This window comes from Marmota marmota, unplaced genomic scaffold (genome assembly GCF_001458135.2).
Source record: "Marmota marmota marmota unplaced genomic scaffold, marMar, whole genome shotgun sequence".
Taxonomy (NCBI): Eukaryota; Metazoa; Chordata; class Mammalia; order Rodentia; family Sciuridae; genus Marmota; species Marmota marmota.
The window spans coordinates 21252853-21276890 of record NW_025999968.1 but is presented as its reverse complement, the minus strand read 5'-3'; the positions used below and the strand labels follow the sequence as shown (position 1 = coordinate 21276890).

The 24038-nt window shown below is 34.7% G+C and overlaps 1 protein-coding gene across 1 annotated transcript in view; it reads left to right on the top strand.

Moving 5' to 3' along the window:
- Epha6 (EPH receptor A6) overlaps positions 1-24038 on the top strand; it is an 800746-nt gene that overhangs the window by 772039 nt on the left and 4669 nt on the right. Inside the window, exon 16 of the mRNA XM_048803856.1 lies at positions 13239-13432. Within this exon, the coding sequence (XP_048659813.1) occupies positions 13239-13432 (194 nt within the window). The remainder of the gene's footprint in view (positions 1-13238; positions 13433-24038) is intronic.

Below are 24038 nucleotides of genomic sequence, written 5' to 3'. Positions count from 1 at the left end.
GGGGTGGGCTTTGGGGCAGGGAAACAAACCTGGAGGTCCTCAGATCAACACAAGACTAGAGCAAAGTAGAAAAAGCTAAGATCTTTTATGTATCTTGTGAATATTTTTTGCAGCTATAGTAAAGAGAGTTGGAATTCTGTTTAGCTAAACATATTGAAAGTTAGCATATCTGTGACAGATCCTATAACCAGAATTTCAGTTTGGAAGCAAAAATAGCTTAATCAAAAATTTCCAAGCTGCTCTCTCAAAATACTGGCTCTTCCCTATTTGTCCTGCATTCTTCATTCATTTGGTCAAAGTATATAGTCTTACGTTTGACTTAGTCCAGCCAAGATGCATTTTAAATAAGGAACGTCATCAAATAGAAAATAAAATTTCAGCTATACATTTTTATTTTATTTTGGTGAATTTAGCAAAGCTTTGGGCACGGATCAAATAGAATGTCACCATGCTTTGTGATTTTTAAGTGAGTTTAGGAAATTTCAGATAGTGTTTATGAAATAGTTTCTTCATTCTGCAGACTGCAATGTATTTTGTTACAATGAACAATTCTGAGTTCACAGAATCTGCATTAGTGAATAACATAATGAGTTTCCCAAAGGTCAGTGGTATTGTGTGGTAGGAAAAGGAAATGAGAAAAAGCAGAGTGTGCAGAACACTAGTCCCTAAAAAATATAACAAAAAATAATAGTATTTGTCATCTACTTAGCCACTGAGCAGATACTTCCTTAAACATCTGCCACTCAATAAACCAGGTGTGCCTGTGGGACAAGATGGGGAGTGAGGAAACATAATCCACCATTGTGTTAAGTAAAATAAGGCAGGCACAGAAAGACAAATTCTGAAATGTTCTCACACGTCAATGCTAAACAACTTGATTTCCTAGAAGTAGAGAGTAGAACAGTAATGGTTACAGGAAGAGGAGGTAAGCAAGCGTAGAGGATGGTCCAATAATAATTCCGTAGGAGGAATAAGTTCTAGCATTCTATATAGCACAGTAGGACATCTATAATCTACAAGAAATGACTATATGTTTATAATAATAAGAGCCAGAAGAGAGGATTTTGAAGGTTCCCTGCGAAGAAATGAATGGCAAAAGTTTATGGAAACAAAAATGTTAATTACCCTGTTTGATCATTATACATTGTATATAAGTATGGAATTTTCACACTATACCCCATATATAAGTACAGTTAAAAAAGATCAAAGAGCGAAATGTGATGGCACATTCCTCTAACTCCAGCTACTCAAAAGTTTGAGACAAGAGGGTAGCAAGTTCCAGGCCAGCCTGGGCAATTTAGTAAGACCCTAACTCAAAAATTAAAAATAAAAACAACTGAGGATATAGCTTAGTGATAGAATACTTGCTTTGGAGTCAATCTTCAGTACTGAAAAAAAAAAAAACAAAAAAAAAAACGACAAAGTAAACCTAGCCCTTGCTCAAAAACTCTTTATTCAGGTAAGGAGATAAGGTTCTAGTATTTGTAAGTCTTACCCTCTTACCCTCACCTCCAACTAGAGTGACACTTATCAAGAGTAGAGGCTTTGTTTTCTGTCTTTAAAAAAAAATAGGAAGAATACTATGTGAATATAGCAGTTATTTCTTTAAATATATGCAAATAAAGCATGAAAACTATTATTCGACATTCTTTAGATTGTAAATAATAGGAACCTAACCTGAACTAACTTAAGCAAAAATAAGAAAAAAATTTCATCATGAAACTAAGATGATGTAGCACGCTGGGTCCAAGGGATCTTGCAGTACTTTTAACAGTTCCCTAGTTTCCTTGACCTCATTCTCTCCTATTGCTAAGTTCTTTGCTATTTTCCTTATACTGTAGGACTCAGTATTCCAGTTTAACAATCCCAGAACAACAAGACCTCTCTGTACAAATTTATAAGTACCAATCCCGGAGGAGACCCTGGCTGCATTAGACCCTTGCCAAACCCTCAACCAAAACTGTCAGGGAAACTGACGCTATGATTGTCCAGCTAGGTCTTCATGCCTCTCTACATTCTGAGGTAGGGGGAATACTGTGACTGGAAACTTTCCCATAATCACATCAAAAGAAGGAGGAATTCCCCAAGTGCTGCTAGAAGTATATATTTTTTTCCCTTTATTGGTATACATCGTCTTTTTTTCCTTTATCTATTTATTTTTTTTTTGTCTGTGGATTAAGCCCAAGGGTACTTTACTACTAAGCTACATCCCCAGCCCTTTTTATTTTTATTTTTAATTTTGTTTATTTTATGTCACTAAGTTGCTGAGGCTGGCCTCGAACTTGCAATCCTCCTGCTTCATCCTCCTTAGTCACTGAGATTACAGACATGCACCACCACATCCACCTGTATACATCATTTTTAAGAGCAACTTTATTACAAATATCAACTGGCACCAAAATAGTTACAGTGTTCATTACTAGATTCTAATGAGGCAGTAGGTTATACTGAAAAAAACCAGTAGGGTTAGACTTCTTTCCACCTCAGAACCATTGACATTTTGGACCAGATAGTTCTTTGCTGTGGGTGTTGTCCTGTGCATTATAGGATAATTTGTAGGGTACCCAGTCTCTACATGCCAGACTTCAGTAGCACTTCACCAGTTGTGGCAATCAAAAATGTCCCTAGATGTTGCCCTGGCAGCAATGAGAGACAAAACAACCCCTAGATCAGAGCTAGAAAGATCCAGGATCAAATGCCAGCTCCACAATTCATTGACCATGTAATTTTTGGCAAGTAGTTTAAAGTTTCTTTTTTTAATTTTTTTTAGTTGTAAATGGACACAACCCCTTTATTTCATTTATTTAAATTTATGTGGTACTGAGGATTGAACCCAGTGCCTCACACAGGCCAGGTGAGCACTATACCACTGAACCACAACCCCAGCCCCAGTTTAAAGTTTCTGAAATACTCTTTACTGAGGTTCTAAATATCCAACTGCCAAATTCAAAAGAATAAATGGTAATGTATTATGTATGGCACTTGTTACATAGAGGATGGTTAATTAGTCAGTGATAACAACATCTTAAATTTTCAAGTATTTTAGATTATTAGCTTACTTGATATTCCAGATAATTCTATGAGGTAAATTATTACTCCCATTTCTAGATAATTGAGGTTTAGTATTGGTATATCAAGGAGCTAGTGAGTGGTCAAACTGAAGTTCCAGCCACTGGTTACCAAAGTTTATGATTCTGTCCTTTAAGCTGTACTATAGAAGTCCCAGTTTTCAAGAAGTATCTGCACACCACAAAGTTCTACACAATGAGATCAATGCATCTTTAATTATGTATGCCAGTCTATCACAAGAGAAGCATTTCCATTGTTTCTTTTTTAAAAAAATTTTTAGTTGTAGATGTACACAATACCTTTGGTTGTTGTTTTTGTTTGTTTGTTTGTTTGTTTTTAACTCGGTGCTGAGGATTGAACCCAGTGCCTCACACGTGCCAGGCAAGCACTCTACCAATGAGCCAAAACCCCAGCCTTTCCATTGTTTCTTATTAGCAAAAGAATGTTTAGAAATATAAATCCTTTGGGCAGAATTTGTGTCTTGTTATCAAAAATTTATGAAATGTACCATCTTGTTCTTATATTTGTTAAATATATTAAATCAAATTTTAATGATTGGCATATTTAGCTCATTAACAGAAATATATCACAGGCACATTGTAAGTGCATGGCTGCTTTCTACTTTCTAAATGACTACTTTCTAAATGATGAGGTTTAGTTTTCCTTCCTTATAACGTATCTCAGGATAATGTTTTATGGTATTTTTTATCCACATTCTAAATAAGTGTTACTTACTACATACTGGAAGTACATGTGCTGGAGCCACACAAGCTCTGAAGATGACAGACATCAAGGGCACTGCGGCTCTCCCCTCCATCACTTATACTGTGGAATGTGCTTCACAGAAGAGAATGGAAGCAAAACATGAACAGCAGGCAACATTAAATAACCAAATCCCCACAGAGCCAAGACGTAGGGAAAATATTCTCACCACTTAAATGAGAGGCAACTTAGCCTGAGCTAATGATATGAATGCAAGACTGGAGTCTTGGGTTTTGTTTTGTTTTGTTTTGTTTCCCTGACATGATGCTGTTAAAAAAAAAAATGCCTTGAAGCATTTTGAAACTCAAGTGCCTCCTGGGTGTGGTAACATTTAGGCATATGCTACCAAGCTAGTTCAGTTTCCCAAAAACATACTAGGGAGCATCTCATTTGAGGCTTACTAGGAAGCATAATGCTGCCTAGGTGTTTTTGCTTTGATTTTTTTCCCTCTTGCATTTTAAAAGCTTTTATATAATAATGAGTTTTGCTTTAGGTTGCTCTTTGAAGCTTACCTGAGAGGGGGAAAATTGGAATTTATATTTGGTGTTTTATTTTTACAAGTATGTGGCTGAAAACAACCTTTTGACCTTATCTGAATTGATTCCTTTCTTCAAATTATAAGAAAGAAAATAACCTTTTCCCGTATTTCCTGTTTGTCCTCATAATTCTATAACCTTTCTCCATTATGGGTCAGTACTTCAGCCTAGAATGGTGGATATGTAGAATCCACTTACCTAGAAATGCAGCATGATTTTATGACTCAGAGAGTCCAGTCATTTCCAATTTTTGTCTCTGATTAGATTTTCAAAACTCGACTTTATTATGTAATGGTCCTTGTGTAATGATCTGTGTAAGATACAGTAAATTGCTAAAAACCTATTCCTATTATTTCAACCTACCATATTATAGAAAAAAATTTTGCCTTTATTTGAATATGTGTTTTACTGATGCAATTTTCAAAACAGCCTTCCTCTTCTCAGTTTTTCAGTAATTTCTACTACTGGTATGTACACAATAGAAGCACTTTAATTAAATAAATACTAAGTATACTGGCATGATGAATGTCTGATCTAAGGCAAGAGTAATGGAGAATATTAAAAGATGTAATCAATCACCATTGTGAATAATTCAAAAAGTAAATTTTCAAGTACAGGAAACCAGTAACCAATATGCTAGTACCACAGTGTAATTTTCAAAGGAAAGTTGTTTTTAACCAAATGACCACAACACTAGAAAATATTCAGCAATATTTTCATAAAACATTAACTATAGCTTCAGTTTCTATTTGGAATAAATATGCCTACTATCTTTAGCTCTTACGATTTTTATTTAATTTTGTTTACAAACGGGGCATTCTACCTTTTCATTTATACTCACAAACTATTTTTCCATAGCTAGTCAATATTTTTAGTGGGCCCAGGAAATGTATTATTTAGAGATAGCTAATATCTTCATAAAATCAAAATGATGCACCAGGGAAGAAATGTTTCTTTTTCCCCAGAGAATGTTTAAGAAAATGGTGTTGGATTTTAGGAACTTTGACTTCTTAAAGAAAAAATGGTTTCATAAACAATAATTTGGAATGTGCCATTGTACTTCCAAAAAGTATAATTTGTTGTAGGGGAACTGACAGAGTAAGACATTTATCATGGTACCTAGAATCTTCTAGTTTTACTTTACAGGGATACACTCTAGCCTTGTGTGTATTTTTGTTTCCCTACAGAGATTCATTTAGGCACTAGGAGCTCTGGGGGGAAAAGTCCTTTCAATGAGTAAGACATTTAATGAATCATGCATTAAATTTACAGAAACTTCAACTTTAGAGATATTACCAAATTTCTTGCTGATGATCTTTGATTTCACTGACTCTAGAAATAGTTTTTGAGGTAAAAAGTACAATTGCAGGCAGAGTCCACTCCTTTTTCTCCTTATTAATGAGGCGACAGAAACTTCCTCAACACCTAGCTTGTTAGCGACAGCTTGGGACTTCAGTGGAGTTCAGGCAACTGCTTCACTAATGCTCTTACAAACGGAAGTTCTGTAGAAGGTGTTAGTTATCTCAGTTTCAAGAAGTGTGACTTTCAAATTGTTAAGGATAAAGATTTTCCAAATGACATATCATGTCATCAACAACCTATACCTCTTACTGTTCCCCCATTTGTCCTCTCATTCAGCAGTACAAGGCATGGTGACCTAATAAGGAACGGGTACTTTTTTATTTTGTAAAGATCCTACATACCCTCCATACGTATGATATGGCATCATCCTAGTGATTTCCAATAAAAAGCGTTTTTGAATAAAGTGTAAGGTTTTCAGAAGATTTTCATCTAAAGTTAAAAGGGAAATCTAATGCCAAAAACAAGTTATAAATTAGCCTCTGAAAATGAATTCTCTTTCTGTATCTTATTCTTCTATTACTCTATCCTCTTTTTCAGGACACTGAGTTCATTTAAGTCTTGATTGCATTTAAATGAATTTTAAATTCTGTTATGTTGAAAAATGCTGAATGAGAAAGTGGGTTAAGCTTTCTATGAATGTTACTTGTAATTATTTATGATCTTCCTTCTTTCCTTCCTTTGCTCCTTCCTTCCTCCCTTCTTCATTAGTAACCCTCCCTCCCTCCTTCTCTCTTTCCCTCTTGTTCCATGTAGACACACCTCTATGTTACACATCAGAGAATACATTTTTATTGTTGTTATATTATAAATCTAAATACCCTAATCTATGTAAGTAATCACTATCACAAAAAGTAAATACATACTGGGACCCTGTCTCACTACTCACTTCTACATGAAATTATAGTTTCTCTACATAGCTATGATGAATATTTAGAGGGAAGATAAAACAACATCATTTCACATTCCCATTTACTATACATTTCAGCCTATGCTAAATTTTTGAGACAGCTTCTTTTGAAAGAGTATGTGAATAACTAAACAGAATATGCTTTTTTGTAGATATTTAGTAGTCATAAAAATGTGATCTCCTGAACAGTCCAAGCAGTCCTGTTCAATAGTATAGTTCAGGAATATCTCAGCATCTTAATATTGACTGTCTCATCTTTGTTTGCCTGGTTTAATAAAAGATGTGCATTGCCTGCTTTGATACAGAAACTATCAACACAATTGAAAAACTCATCAGATTCAGCAAGAGCTGAGCAGTCTGTGACGTGCCCCAACTGAGCCTTATGTTGATTCTTGGCTGTTAAAAAATTTCAGTGTGGATGACAAGAAACCAGTATAGTCTATTTAGAACAACCAACCAGGTTTCAGATAACAATTTCTGACAAAATCTAATTCCTTCTATTTCTGCATAGAAATTATCATTGCAGTCACTTTATTTTAATTTTTTCTTACATTTTAAAATAAGGGTATAACCTTATATAACTCTTCTCCCAAAAGATGACAGCCTATGAATATCATAAAACCAAATTGTTGCAAAATTCCTTTAGTTAATTATCACCCCTTCATCCCCTAAAACAACAAAGCTCAATTAGTCTTTTAGACAAAAACACCCCATATGCTGCTCCCTGTCATTTATTAATTAAGGAATCAGAAAGTACCTATAAAGCAAAACTTTCCACAAAAGAAATATGTATGAAGATAAAGATTAATTTAGATGTTCTCAAGCTACTCTTAAAATACACCTCTCATCAGTCCCCTTTGTGACAAGTGAGCTCCATTGTTTGACTTGACAAGGCATTGAACTCCATGATGCCAGGAACATATGGGAAAAAGAACCTTCAGAACCTCAGCTCACCCAGCTAAGAAACTACAAGTGTTTTGTAATGGCCAGAGCAAAGGATCAAGTGGGACAAGTTGCAGCCAGAGGTGAGGACTGGGAGCCAGGATCATGGTGCAGCATTGCGGATGTGGAGGAGCATGATCACAGTCCCACCTCAGTAGGATTGCTTTAGCTGCACTGTGATTGATGACAGCAGAGAGAAAAACAGGGAAGGAGACCAGGAGAATGTGCCCTGATCAAAAGGGGAAATAAGTTATATGGAAAGAAGATTTTTTTTTAAATGGAGCACACTTTAAACATACAAAGGTGGTAGAATCAGAATGACTTAATTTTGAGCAACAGGGAAGGCTGAGACCCAGGTGTTTCCCTGGCCACTGACTGGAGAGAAGAACGGTGGTACCCTTGCAAAAGACACACATCCCAAAGGAGAGACAGGTTCAATTTTGCACAAAATAATCCATGGCCCCTTTATGAAGTTATATGTCCTACAGGTGACCAATATAGAAATCTGGAGAGAGAGCTGAGCTAGAGCTACAGATATGGAAATCATAAGAAGAGGAGTGAGAGTGAAAGCCCAGAGAATATGGCAACACAGAAAGGAGGGCTCAAGATCTAACTGGCAGGGAATGAATTAGGGATGCAGTTAAAGACCCAGGAGAGACTTTGTCGACCACTTCTATGATTCAAACCCTACTTTGGTGACAACCAAAGTCATTCCTTAGAGAATTATTTGCTATGTGATATTCATGCAATCTGCTAATCAGTTTGAACTTCAGTTTTCTTAGCTGTAAAATGTATATAACCATACATAAAATGTATATAGCCATGTAATACATATTTTAAGACCCAAATAAGATCCAAACTATATCAAAACACCTGGTACAGAACATGGCACACAATAAGCTCTCAAAGTTATAAATGTTGCTACTGTATTCCAGATCACATCTCCTCTCTTCAACCCACCTTCTTTACGCTGCTGGCTTCCTTTAAGACTCAGCTCACCTCCTTGAGAAGTCTTCCTAGGCTGTTAGCATTCCTGCCTAGTGCTCCCATTCTATTCTGAGTGGCATTTGCTATATTCATAATCCTTGCTCTCCTTTAACTACATTATATAATCTCCTAAAGATGAAGATATGCCTTACTCATTATGTTATCTCTTATGTATAATGTCCAACTATTTTAAGTGATTAATATCTACATATTTGGATAAATAAATTTAAAATCCATTAGAAAGGTTTTTTTTAAGCAATTGTGTGATTTACATTTTTAAGTCGCTTTTTAGCCTTGAAGCTAGAGATTTTAGGTATGTGACCTTAGGTAAGTTCAACCTCAATATGATTAAGTTTCTTGTCCATAAAATGTGGATAACAATTGTACTTGCCCCACGGGTTTATTATAAAGTTTAAAAGAATAAATACAGGTATATTATTTAGAATTAGCATTGTGGAATTATTCTACGATATGTTTTCCCTTTATGTGAGGGATCATGAGGCAGAGTTCAAGACAAATTTCATAAGGTCAAGAGTTAAAAATTTTAGAAAACTTAAAGTCAAAGATCAGCAAGAAGAAATGTCAAGGGTGCCCTGTTCTTCCCACTGCTCCACAGACAGGCAAGCTGGGACCAGACACCCTGTTCGACATATTCATGGTAAAGCTCCAGGCAAGGGACTCTACCCTCTTATCACTCTTCATAGAGAGAGAGCCTGAGTACACCTTTGTCAAGAGGGATGAACAACCTGCTTGAGGCCAAGCAATCTGGATTTGGATATCAGCTGTTTATAGGAGTTGATTATGAGAGTTCACTCCCAAAAATGGGAACAGTGGAAAATAATGACTCCTCTGGACAGCAGGAAAGGGATTACAGTCAAAAGATGTTTGAGTGAAATTCCTGTTTATTAGGTAAGAGCAAGTCCCCAGCATGTTAGCTTTTTATCACTGTGACCAAAATACCCAACAAGAACAATTTACAGGAGGAAAAGTTTATTTAGGCTCATGGTTTCAGAGTTTTAGTTTATGGTTGGCCAGGTCCATCACTCTGGGATCAAGGAGAGGAAGAGCACCATGGTAGAAGGGTATGGCAGAAGAAAGCTGCTCATGTTATGGTAGATGGAGAATCAAAGACAAAGAGAGGGGACCACAGAGAAGATGAATCCTTCCAGGGCACGCCGCCAGTCACCCACTTATTCCAGGCTACAATTAATACCCAGTTTGTCCATTCAAACTAGGATGCACTGTTTAGGTTACAGCTCACAATCCAGTCATTTTACTTCTGAATATGGCTGCATTAACACAGGAAATTTTGGGGAACACTTCTTTTCAAACCTTAACACCCCATTCTTCCTGGCTTGTCCAAGCAAATCACAGTAAGTTCATTAAAATAGCATTTTTAGATAATGCTGTTTAATTCATCTTACTTTTAAAATTAATATTTAAGTTATGAGTACAGGTACTATGGTGCTTGTGCTTTGAATCCATTTGGGCTGGTTTGATACTCCAAGTTTATTTTTAAAAATCTGTTCTTTTATCAAGATGAATCCAAAAAGTTCTTCTAATTGCTTTAGTTTAGGTCAATAGCATTTATCACTGTGTCCAACACTGTACTAAATGATGAGGAAACAAAATCTAGAGGGATGATTTCTGCTTTCAAGTGCACATAGCCTTAGAGGAAAGGCAAATGGAGTAATAGCAATTCAAAATAATAGCTACAGTAATACAAATTTACATAAGACTCAGAAGCTTTCAGAACTGACTTCTTAGTTGAATATGACAGTTTACAGACTATGAAGTAAATATACTTTTTATTTTAAATTTATAAAATCCTTGAAGTCCACTTAACATAAGCTATCATGAAATATAACATGGTAATCAGTGTTCAAATTAAGTTAAGTGATATAAAATTAGAGCAGAAGATGTTGCATCATGAAAATGGAAAAACATCTCTGATGAAAGACCAGAGGAGAAATTTTGAGTTTAAAAGGAACTAAGGTCAAATTCCAGTTCTGCTGCATACTTTGTGAATCTAGGCAAGTTTCCTAACTGCTCTGAGTCTAAATTTTTTGATTTATGAAATAGGGATAATAATAATTACTACACTGAGTAATTTTAAGCAGTAAATAAAGAAAAATACATGAACAACCTAACCCCTGAGAAATATTCAATAAATACAGGTATCATTTTTTCATAATATCACTTGCCACCTATTTTACTCCATGCTCTTATAATTAGGAAACTGGGGCAAATTGACTATAAAGCTCTGCTAGGGTGGGAATTCAAGGTTATTCTCTAATGTAATTCTATACTATTTTTTTCTTAATTACTTTTTGAAGCTACCCAAAGTAATTATGATATATTAAAAGCATTTTATACACTCCTGTTTTACTAAAATTTGTAATAAATTATCTTAAAATCCAAACCTACTTGACAGCCAAAGTAGCCAGAAAAAAGTTCAGAAAAAAATCTTGTTTAATAATGGAACATAAAATTAATAGAAAAATATAAATATTCTTACATTTTAAAGGATTATGGTCATAAAGACACTAATGGGGATTATACGAAATTCCCTAATACTAAAATGGTTAAAGGATTCCTGAACATATATTATTGCTGCTTCATTTTTTTTTTTTTACAAACTACCTGTAACATAAATTCAGGAATAACATATTTTAGGGTCATGTCAAATGGTGCCAATTAAAAAAATAAACAAAAATGGAGAGTCCATATTTCTTTTTAATTACAGAAAATGTGCAGATGGTGCTGCAGTAGGATTCTTCTGTTAAAGATATTAACATTTGCATTTTTGCATTTTGGGTGTTGGGATGGGGTGGTGGTAAGGTGTAACTGTCCCCGTCTTTAAATATTAGTTTGATTCTATTTGACAGTTTTTCTGTCACCAGATAAGGTTTAAGGAGGCTCCCAGAAAGAAAAGGGCACCTCAAATTAACCCTGCCAGGTTTTTATCCCACAGAAAGGAATTTTGGGACATAACAGAAGAGGCACAAGCCAAGTTTTATTTAATAAAGCAAGGATATTTATTCAGGAAAGTAACAATAGCACAGGATAAAGCACTCAAAGGGAGAGGGGTGTAGGTGTTAGAGAGAAGTTCTTTGGGGGCCTCTGGCTTAACTTTTAAAGGAAATGCTGAGCCTGAAACATAGGTGGGACGAGTCAGCTTAATGAGCTGGATTCTTTTCATGGTGGTGCAAAGAGCAGTCATGGTCATCTGGTTCTTCTCAGAATCTTCACTTTGACATTATCTAGTTAATACATAGCATTTGGACTGTGTACCCATACCGTGTTTCTCTCTCTCTTTTTCTCTCTCTCTGCTTCCTTTAATCAGTCTAAGGATACATTCTATAATCTAATAAGGTACATAGGCACTAATTAACTGGACTCACAGTGCTCTAAGATTTACTGGATCTTTTAAGAATTCAGGCCTACAGGAAAATAAGCCTGGGTGGGTGAAACTGAGGATGTTCACAGGTTCTTAGATTTAAATCTATATTCCCTTTTCCTTTCCCTCTTTGTCTTTTTTCCAACCTGTTCTTATTTTTTTTCTTTCCTACCTCATTGCCACCCAAAAAAATATGAAGAATAAACCCTTTGTCTTTTATTTTTCTCCAGAGATGATATAAAAATAAAGGTTCACAAAACGCATTTGAACATTTTACTAAAACTAAGCAACGTGAATTTAGGATCAGTTTTATTGCATTTTTAGGAAGTTCCCAGGTGGGTCATATATGAAACAGATTAGTGTCTTCCCTGATCTTGTGTGATTTTCTAAGTACCAAGACTAACTAGTTGTCATCCTGTTGTGACTCTTAACTTTACTTTCTTATGTGTATTTTTCCCTAAAGCTGCTATTCCATAAAAGGTAGTTATTTAATTTAAACTTTAGTGAATTAAAACTAGCTCAAATTAAAAATTCAGTTCATCAGTCCTTGTAGCTAGATTTCAAATACTCAATGGTAACACATGACTGGTTGCTACCAACCAGACAGAGAGAAGATGTGTATCATCACAGAAGTTCTGTTTCATACTGGGGCTAAGTGCTCCTATTGATAGGTGACTGGCCATTGGTAGCATTTCAAGGATTAAACAACCTTATAAATTATGAAAGGATAACTTCATTGTCAGGTCAGTGTCAGACTTGAGAGAAAGCTAAAAGTGAAAAGAAGTTAAATACATGATAAAGAAGGAATGATAGAAAAGAAAATACATTGACATTATTATAAAGAGGATAGAAAATGATTCCAGAAATCACGCTTTAGCAGAATTTTACTTAAATTTTACCTGAAATGATCATCACATGTAGTTTGCATTAGTTTGCTTTAGTTTGCACAAAATGCATGGATCGCACACTGACTTTCTCATGTTCCAGCAAAATCACACAAAAACTCTTTCTTGAGGTTGTGGTGAAATCTAACTACCTTGTGTACACCAGTAACACAGCATGTTTAAAACCTGTTTTCTCTAATAGTGGTCAGCAGACACTGTGGGGCTATTTTCAGCTCTTGTTCAGAACTTTGGTATTTTTCCTGTGTATTCACAAGCTTACCAATATTTTGGCTCCTGTTTCTTGCATATAAAGTAATTGTTACTTAATATATATATATATATATATATATACCCAAATAAGAGAATAATCTGTGTTTGTTTGCATTTAGGTCATTCTGTCCATTGAAGAAGGTTACAGACTTCCAGCTCCTATGGGCTGCCCAGCATCTCTACACCAACTGATGCTCCATTGCTGGCAGAAGGAGAGAAACCACAGACCAAAATTTACTGACATTGTCAGCTTCCTTGACAAATTGATCCGCAATCCCAGTGCCCTTCACACCCTGGTGGAAGACATCCTTGTGTAAGACGCATAATATTGTTTTTTCCCCCCTTGACAATCATAATTTCTTTTAGGCTACAGGCAAGAATAGTAGATAGAGGGGAAAGAGTTTGCCCTGGTAACTACCTAGTTGTCGGTCTTGTATAAGCTGTATTTTATTAATCAGCTGAACAGACAAAGTGTTGACATTAATAAAAACTATGGAAATTTTTTCATGAGGAAAAAAAGTAGCTTCCCCTTCTCTTTTCTATCTCAACTTTATGAATTAGTTTGTTTATATTTTTTACATGTGGGCCTTTGATATTTATCGATCTTTCTTTATGGATCCCTCTTTGCCTTCATGAATACAATTTTTGTACATGCAGCTCCTCTAATTTTCTTGTCCAATCTGTGCTTTGTCCCTCTATCTAAAATGGCAGGCAAGACAGGTAATTTGTGAATCAGCCAGGAGCAAGAATGCTTCCAGGTGATATGATCACATTTAGCTGTTGTTAACTTCCACTCCTAAAACCAGAAAAGACAGACTACAAGACAAGAAAATAAAGGCACTCATACACCATTTTATAAAAGTCAGTGGAGTTGAGAAGATCTACTCACCTCTCTCTGAAAAGCAATTATAAGAAGGAGAAAAGTCAAAGAAAAAAAGATTGTCATCTATGTCTGAAAATATTACATTTAAAATATCATTAAGTTGGAAATATATTTCTTCTTTTAGGAGAAATTAGACTTAGAAATAACTAGAGCATTTCCCAAGTTCATTTTTCCCTGACTCAGGTGATAGCCAAGAGGATGTTGGGACGTTCAGCTTCAGGTCACAAGTTCAAGTCGGTGTAGTGCTTTAGTGACAATAAGGCCAAGGCCCTTCAAGGACTATTTGAAACAGGCTTCAGTTCACAGTGAGCATATAAGAGTTCACCTCTAAATCACTAATTGGCAGTCTCAGTAAAGTGAAGCCAAGCATGAAATAGCTAGAGATTAAACTATTATTCTAGCCCATCTTCCCCAAAGTGGTCCAACACAGGAAGCAGTAAAGGAGTGGGGGATGGGGAGAAAGGCACTTTGGGATTCTGTCATTAAAGCAATGGACAGCCATTGAAGGATTTTTTTAAAAGCAAGAAAATGACATGATCACATTTGCATTTTAGAAAGATCCTCCTTGGGCTGATTTTGATTGATTGCAAAATAAGGAACAAGACTGGAATCAGAGATGATTATATGTTTTCAATAATCCAAGATACAAGAGATCAGGACCTAACTTATGAAACAGGAATACACTTGGGGTCAGGAGATAAAAGAATTTATTTACTATAAGGCAAGAAAACCAATATGACCTGATCACTGATTGAATATGCAGGAAGGAAAAGAGAAAAGAATCAAGAAACTTCAGGCTTCTTTATTAGACAAGCTGATGGATGATATAATCACTAAGAGAGGAAGAAAGACAAATTTTGGAGTAGAAATAAGATCATTTTCAGCATGCTATGTCAGACATGCCTGTGGGACATCTAAGTGGAGATATCCAATAGGTAGTTAAATTTATAGGTGGGATCTCTTTTTATAAGTAAAAAGGTCTGGACTGGGGGTATAGATTTGAAGTACATTAGCATGTGGATTGTATCTTAAGCTTTAAGTGTACTTCAGAAAACCAATAAAGAATATGAAGGATTCAAATCAACAAGAAAAAAATGGCCATCCTCTAGAACACCAAGACTTAAGATAAGAACTGAAAAAGTATACCCCAAGGAGAGTGAGAAAGAAGAGCCAAACAAGTAATGAAGAAAATATAGGGTGTTGTGTCATAAGCCTCAAGAGGAGAGAGCTTCAAGGAGCATAAGGTCCAAGGCTTCACAAAGTTTCAGTAAAATAAAATGTGAAGTGTGTCCATTGGTTTGGGCAGTGAGGCATTCAGGTGTTCATAGGCAGCCTTTGCAAGAGTATTTTCAATAAAGTTGTGGAAGACATCTTGCAATAGAGGAGGAATGAATGTGAAGTCAGAGAGAAGAGCAATGCACAGTACTAATTTGTGTTTCCAGAAATGTTTCTCCAGAGAAAGAGAAGTAGAGGAAATATATCTTGTTTCCTATTTTCATGTTTTATTAAAGAGGCTTTGGCATGCTTGAATATTGAGGGGAAAAGTCCTAATAGAAAGGGACCATGAAATGAGTTTGCATTCATAGAAAATGACTTTGGCATCTCTAAAGCTAAAATAATTTAATCTGGGCCTGTTGTTGTGGTATAGAGTTAACAGACTTTACAGTCAGTGCCTGCCAACAAAGCTGTTTAAGTATGATATGACTATATAGAGACAAGCAGGTAAAAGTCTTCTTTTGAAAGAAAAGTAAAAGTAGATAAGACAGTTTCTTGTCTGCATTTTCAAGATTATGAATAACTATCATATTTGGAAGATATTAATGAAAGAATCTGAGAAAATGCCAAAAAGCAAAAAGGATCCAATGGTCAAGCCAAGATGAAGGGTTGTATCTAAGGGTCAGAGGTTGATGATTTAGTGAGGTGCGTGAATCTGCTGTGCAAAATGCCAGTGAGTGGCAAACTCTGTGATAGCCCTGCCACACGTAGGCCAAAAGTCAGGTGCTTTATATAAGGTTGGCAGCTTGATTCAATTCTACGGTCTAATCTCTGGGAGACCAAATGGAAGTTTGTGTGACTGATTTGCTATCCTTGTTTCTGACAAAGACATATGTGCTACTGCTTTTGCCCTTAATATACTTTTCAGAAACAAAATGAACCATAGTTCTAAAGGTTTCATGTCTGAGTCTTATCAGCATCTTATTTGAACAAAAGCTGGAATGTGTCCCCTTGCCATCCCCTTATTATCACTACCACCCACTCACCCTGTCCCTGATCCAGAGAACTGAGACTGTTTAGGGGGAAGAGTTGCAATAGATTGAAGGATAGCAATATTAGCTAAAGAACTCAAGGCTTGTTTTATGCCTATAAAACTGTGACAAACCCCTTCATGTGACAGGACCCTCCATCTACCACATCCCAGTGCCAGACATCTGTCCCAGAGTAATGTTGGACTAAGGAAACATAACAGTGTAGAATTTCAATCTTTCTCCTCATATGCCTCTCAAACATGTAAAGGAGCCTAACAGTGATTCTTACTAAACTCTACTGCACTCTTCTTTTCTATAGTGCCCCGAAACTCCCACATTTTTCTCACACATATGCTGATATAACTCACTAATGCATTAGGTCCCCATGATTTTTATTCCTCTCTAATTGCTTTTTTTTCCCCCTCAGGAATTCACCTACGAAGATTTTATCCTTTCTCTTGACAAAGTAGTAAGAGAAAAAGAATTTAAGGTGACAAAAGGGAATGAGAAAAGCTATGAAACCCAAAGTTTAATAATTATATACTAGCATATTAGAAATTTTATAAACTCTGTACCAAATCTTTCCTTTTAAGTCAGAGTACATAATAGAAAAATATTTGTTCGGAGAAGGCTTTCATTATCTGAAGCAGCAGATCTTGCCCTTCCTCTGCTGACATTCTTATACCTAAGTTTCTCCCACAGGAGTATTCAGATCCCTGAGAAGTTCCCAACATATTTTATTTCTCTCCTACTCAAGAAAATATATGAATATATAAGTTAATATAGTGATATCATAAGAATAACCTAAAATCCAAATAATCATAAAAAATAATTTTCAAAATGACCACATTGATATAAGCAGTGATTTTTCCATATATTTAACTTCAAAGTACCCTCACATTCATTCACTTTACAATAATGACTTCTAATAGTGTTCCAAAGAATTAAGTATAGCTATCAAGTAGTACCCAGCCCCTCGGAGAAAGGGGACATCTTGAGGTCAAGGTTGTGTGTAGAATGGCATCTGGAGCAGTGTTCAAACTTTGAAACATCATTTGCTCCCTCCTTCCAACTCCCAGGATCAGTCTTATAGCTGCTGCCAACTCCAAGTAAGCTTGCTCCTATAGAGTCCAGGGTCTTGTCTGGGGACCCGTACTCAGTAGGGTAAAGTGGCCTGGTAACCATAGGGTGTCACTTTATCCAACTGTACTTACCTCCCCACCCCAGCCACCTTTCCTACTCATTCCTTCTACATTCTCTCACCCCAGTTCCTCCATGCACTGAAGCCTGTTGAGCACACTAGGCTTCATTTAGCTTGCCAATGCTCCTTTGAGCAGAGCTGCCATGTGATAAATGAATAACACTTTCTTTCAGTCCTGCTCCACATTCCTAGCCTGTCACTGACAAAGAATTTTTACAGATTCTGACTTCCTGAACATCAGTTCAACAGTGGCATCCACAGATGTTCAGGAGTGACCCAGAGAGACAATGTCAGTCGCCTTAGAAATTATATCCTGCCCAGGCCAAGGCACTTTAGGAATATTCTCACTACCTACCTGGGCAATAGATAGGATCCTAGAATTTTAGCTCTAAGGAACTCCAATCATCACCTTTCTTAGTATATACAAATCTATCATTGAACTTGCAAGCATCCAAGTAATATGTGTATGAGGACAAGAGCAAAATTCTCATACCAATACCATAATTAAGAACCTTTGGGGCTGGGCTTGTGGCTCAGCAGTAGAGCACTCACCTAGCATGTGTGAGATGCTGGGTTTGATTCTCAGCACCACATGAAAATAAATAAATTAAATAAAGGTATTGTGTCCAACTACAACTAAAAAAAAATACATTAAAAAAAAAGAAACTTTGCTTTAGAGAAACACTCTAAGACTGAATGATACTAATTCCCTGCATTCAGTTAATAGTGCACCAAGGGGCACAATAATTTTCAACAATTTGATGTAAAATCTTCTGTTCAGCAATCAACTATTATATCAGGAGCAAAATTCACCAACTCCAAAGCCCTTGTCCATTCCACTACCCAGTTAGAGAAACTCACAAAATGGAGAAATGTTTTTGAGTATAATACTATTTCAGAAATATGATGATAAATAGAGAGGGTACATTTTTTAAATATCTCTAGTTAGACTTTTCTCTGCGATTTATTTTACTTCATAGATGGACTATATTAAAATTTCAAAAAGAAACTTACTGTACACAGCTAATTATTTTATGTTCTACCGGGTAAATACAAAGAGGTAGCGTATATGCCCTCATTAAGGGAATAAGTAGCAAATACATAGTCCATATATTTTCCAAATATCCTCCTATAATGCCCAGCCACTTAAAGAATATTATTTGAAAAAGAAAGTAATAATTACAACAATAAATAGAGATGAGGAAAATATGGCAAGAACATAGTTCCAGAATTATATCCTCAGGCATTTCTGTGGTTTAATTTTTCTGATGTTGGCAAATATATATTTTGCTTCTTTTTTCTTGCTTTGGCAATTGTCAGAAAACTCCTTCCCACTGAGCTCACATGCTGTCTCCCTATCCTTTTCATGACCACATTTTGATGGACACTGCCATTGCATTGCAGTTGGCATGTAATATAAAATCTATTTTCTGACTCTGGATCATATCCTCACAAAAATAAGATTTGAGATTCAGTGATCTGTTAATCTGACTCTAGGGAGCACATGATAGGTACTCTGCTCATCTTATGAGAAAATTTAAAAAAAAAAATATGCCTGTTTGCATCTATCCCTCATTATGTTCAAAAAATCTATAATAATTAAATTTACTTTGAAATTTTCATTTTCGTTTCTTCACTTTTTATACTACTTATCAGAATTATTGTACCAATAAATAATGGTAATAAGTAAAAAACTGAAAATAAAAAGTAAGTATGACAAAAGGCTTGAAGAACCAAACAGATGATGCCCACAAGCATCATCCATAAGATAAATGGCATATTTCAGTACTTTAGAGATTTTGTAGTTTTTTTATTTTTTAAAAAAGTCAAAATTATTTCATTATTTTATCTTGTGTTCAAGTTGAATGTTAGGCTTAACTTCGGAGAATGCAATGTTTTATTTTTTATCTGATTAAGTAAATTGTGCCTTCAATGACTTCAGAGGTAGTGTGAAGATGTAGTGTGTCATGAGATGAGAAACTCATATAAAAGCAGTGACACTGGATAGGAGAGATGTTGTTCTGGTTCTAGGTCTTGTTAGAATTGCATATGAACCCTTAACAATATGCCACCTGGCATCCTCTGTACTCCCTCTTCCTCCACTCTGAAACCTGGAAATGAGTATAAATAAACATTTCCACAATGTAAGGAATAAGTTAAACAGTATATTCATTAATAGTTTGATAGTTACATCAACAGGCACTTATTCCTCCAGATGCTCTCATAATGGAATTAAATAAAAATAGATCATTCATCATGAATCAGCTATCATGTCATGGATCAAACATTTCTGTAGAGAATTTAAAACTCAAGTACAAATCAGCCCTCATTTAATGAACTCTTATAATTCTTTCAGTGTTGTGCTGGGCCTATATAAAAATGAAAAATATATGAGATAAGGTTGCTACCATCAGGGATTTTTAATTTACTCTTTAAAAATTTTCTTCTATCTTATGGATTTCTTCCAAGGGAAATAATTCAATTGAAGCAAAAAGATACATGCTCTAAGACTACATGATCACCTATATTAAAAGAATATAGTTAGCAATCTGAGTCTAATTTTAGGGAATTATTAAGCATCAACATATAGAATATAATATATTCATTTAAGTATGAAGACTATGGAAATATGAAAAATATCCATAAAATTTGCGAAATAAAGGCAATATAAAATAGGATAGACTATCAGTACAGTTCTGCTAACAGTATATAAATATAAGAGCAAGGAAAAAAGAATTTATGTTAGAATAAAAGGGAAGAAAACCCTTTAAGTATGTGATCATTTCATATTAAAACAGAATTTTACTTGCAATAGTGTTTTTGAAAATGTAATTTTTATTGAATCATTTAAATAAATTTATTACTAGATCATATTTAAGTGTAAAAATGGAATACTTTTGAGGATAAAAATATTTTTGCTTTTTAAGGACAGTGTTGATATCTACTAATAATCTATGTAAGCATCTTCTAAACTAAAAAACTAGTTACTATTGTGAATTCAAGGGACTCATTAGAATAGGAACATCTTTGCTCTATCAGAGATATTCATTTATACACACATATTTAGAAGAATCAGAGGTATACACTTACTGCTTCTTCAACTATAACATTACCTGTTATACCTAAACTCCAGCCGTTTTCTCTAAATGACCATAATTTATACCTGAAATTTACTAATTCTAGCCCCTCCTCATTTTTCTGAGAAAAATAGCAGATCTTCCACCTTCCATTTTATAATTCGTACTTTTTAAAAATGTGAGCTTCTGGTTTTGCTGTAAAGACATTTCTCAGATGGGCAGTACCCACTAATCACCAAATAACAGAAATTTCTATGTGTTCAGCAAACAGCAGACTGAATTTATCATTGTACATGTTTGATAAGAAAGGGCATTTATTGTTTATTAGTTAATGTTCCAGAGAATTCGCGTGAAGCCGATGGTACCCAGCCCTTGAAGCCAGAAAATAGGAGCATTTTTCAACTTCGTTATAAGATAAGGTGAAAGAAAAGTTATTGCACAGTGGCTGTGAACAATGAGGGGATCCTGACCTTACTAAATCAACTGCCAGTGCAGTCATATAAAGGCCAAAGAGTAACTAGGTTACTAAAGATGTGTGGAAAGAAAAGGAATTATTATACTGAAGCATTCTGGGAGCTAATAGTGGATGCTTTTCAACAGGGAAATAGGCCATTTCAGTCATTTAGTTTACAGAATTTCCTTTCATTCCCTTTCTGTTTTAAAGACATAAAATTAGCAAATTACATTTCTACTCACCAATTAAAGGAAATTGTGATGGCTCAAGAGTTACTCCAGCATTATCTTAGGAGAGTGAAAGTCATCTGACTTGTGTGTGTGCGTCAAGAACAGCATGGGAATATGAAAGCAAAGCTGCTTAAACACAGTCTTTTAATTTTGCTCACATTTTTTCATTTTTTATTGGTGCATGATAATTATAGATAATGGTGGGATTTGTTGTTAAATATTTGAATATGTGCACAATCTAATTTGGCCAATATCATTCTCCTAGTATTTCTCCTTTCCCTCCCTTTCTCCCTGCCTCTGGTTCCTTTCCTCTATTCTACTAGTCCACCTTCAATTTTCATGAGATTACCACCACCTTTTATTTAATTTAGTTTTAACAAACTTATTTTACAAGAAATTAAACACAAGAGAGCATCTTGTTTTTAAAAAGGACATTCAATTTTCTATCATGTGATTTTATTTTTATTAATAATTAATAAATGTACCCTAGTCATTTTGATATTTAATCTCAGTCAATAAAGTATAGCAGTTATTTCCCAAAGTATATTCCATAGAAACTAGTTATCTAATTTAAGAAATGAATATATAAGCTATACAAAATTCTCTTACATATTTAAAATGCACATTAGAGTCTAACACCAAGAAGTGCTGTGATTAAAGAACTTATATAACTAATTTTGCCATGAAGAGCTTTATCATTTAGTATTTCATACATGAAGTTTTATTTGATATTATTTATTAACATGATCACCTCTAGGAAAATTTTAAGAAACAAAGGAACAATTTAAGTATTTGTGATAGCTATTCAACTTTTATACATAACTGATTCTTATTTCAGGTCAAATTAAGAGTCATTCTGATATTAACTAGAATGAAACAACCCATAGTCAATAACATTTTTGTAGTATAGAAGAATATGACTTAGTCTCCAAAATAATAAATGTGATAATATAATTGAGTAGTGCTTAAAAAAAAAAAAGATGGCAGTTGCTGGTAAGGATAACCAGACTCAACATAGAATACAGTGTACTCTCAGGATACATACACTTACCTTATTCACATTCCAATTATGTAAAGAGCAAAAACCCCTGTATTTCCCCATAATCCTTGTTCACTGCCAACTCTATATTTTCAACTAAACCTCAGTTTTAAAAAAAGGATATCAATGAACAAGGAATACAAAAATAAAATTAATTCTAGGCCTTTATTAGGGACTCTCCTGAATTTCAGGGGCGTACTTTTCAGAGTCTTTGGGAGTTGAAACCATGCACAACTTGTCTTTCTAAAAGATTCAGTTCTTTAAGGGTAACTTAAATGATTTTTGTGTGTGTATGTGTTAGGGAATTTCAGCTTTCACCTTTACCATTAATCTTAGAATGTGTGTGTGTGTGTGTGTGTGTGTGTGTTAGGGAATTTCAATTTTCACCTTCAGCATTAATCTTAGAACCTAATTCCCACTCCCATATATTTTAGCAGAACAATACAGTTATATATTTCATATATGCCCTCTGCTTCACAGTGGAATTCTTACTTCCTGTGGTTTAATCATGTGTTTTTTAAGGTACTAGCAGTTTCTAATTATAGGTTAAATAATTAAAATATGGATGTTAAAAACATGTTGAAATATTTCAAATATGAGTGTTTAAAATTATAATTCTAGTTAAGTCTGCATGCATTCTTTCATTCTTTATAGTTTTTTAAAAATTGGACTAGCCTTCACTGTTCTAATTCAAGTAATTCAGTGATTGATTTCTAATAACATTTTCATTATTTAGAAAACACTAATTTGACTCAAACACTAAACACTAAAAGATTCTTACTGCTTTACTAGATAATATAAGTCCTAATCCAAGAATTTTTAAATGATACATTTATTGTCCTATAGGGTTAATAATGCATCAATTACTATAAAATCACTTTTACAACCAAATATTTTTAAAAACATGTAAAATGTTTTTACATTAATTTCCATGTATTTCTAGAAGCAGAAAAATATAGTTTATCACAAGAATGGCTTAAATACATAACTTTGAGTTCTTTTTCCTATAATTTCTAAGATTAGCTTCATTTTCTTCTCTCTGAGTTTATACATACCTGTCTACCCTAGCTTTTCCAAAATAATACTTTTCTATTATTTTATGTTAAAATTACAAAATATCCCCAACTAAAATGCCTTTGCCTCAGATTTTAGAAACCAAAGATTGCTATAACATTGCCTTTATGATCCACTAATGCTGCATTCCTTTTTCTTATTAAAATTTACATTGATTTTGTTTTGTTTTGTGCCTTAATACTATCTTGCTTTGGGCTACAAAACCATATGCTTAAATGTATGTAAATCTTATTCACAAAACCAAGTTCTATGACAGCAGCAAATTACTTTTGTTTATTTTTGGTACCAGGGATTGAACTCATGGGTGCTTAACCACTGAGCAACATCCTCAGCCCTTTTTTATTTTGAGATAGGGCCTCGCTGAATTGCTTAGGGTCTCACTAAATTGCTGAGACTGACTTTGAACTTGCAACCCTTCTGCCTAAGATTCCCGAGAAGCTGGGATTACAGGCATGAGCCACCACGCCTAGCAGTGATTACTATTTATTAAATAATAATTCCTATTGAATGTTTAAAAGCGAATAAGTGGATACTTGATCAATGAATTTACCATAGAAGAATTCACCATGAAAGGAGAACTATACCAACAAATGTGGAAAAGATAAAAAGCACATGGATTCAGTGGCAGATCAAAAATGGTAACTAGTTTCTTTCTTGGTTGGGATAGGGAGCAGGTTATTCCTCAAGTTTTTTTTTTTTTTTTTTTTTTTTTTTT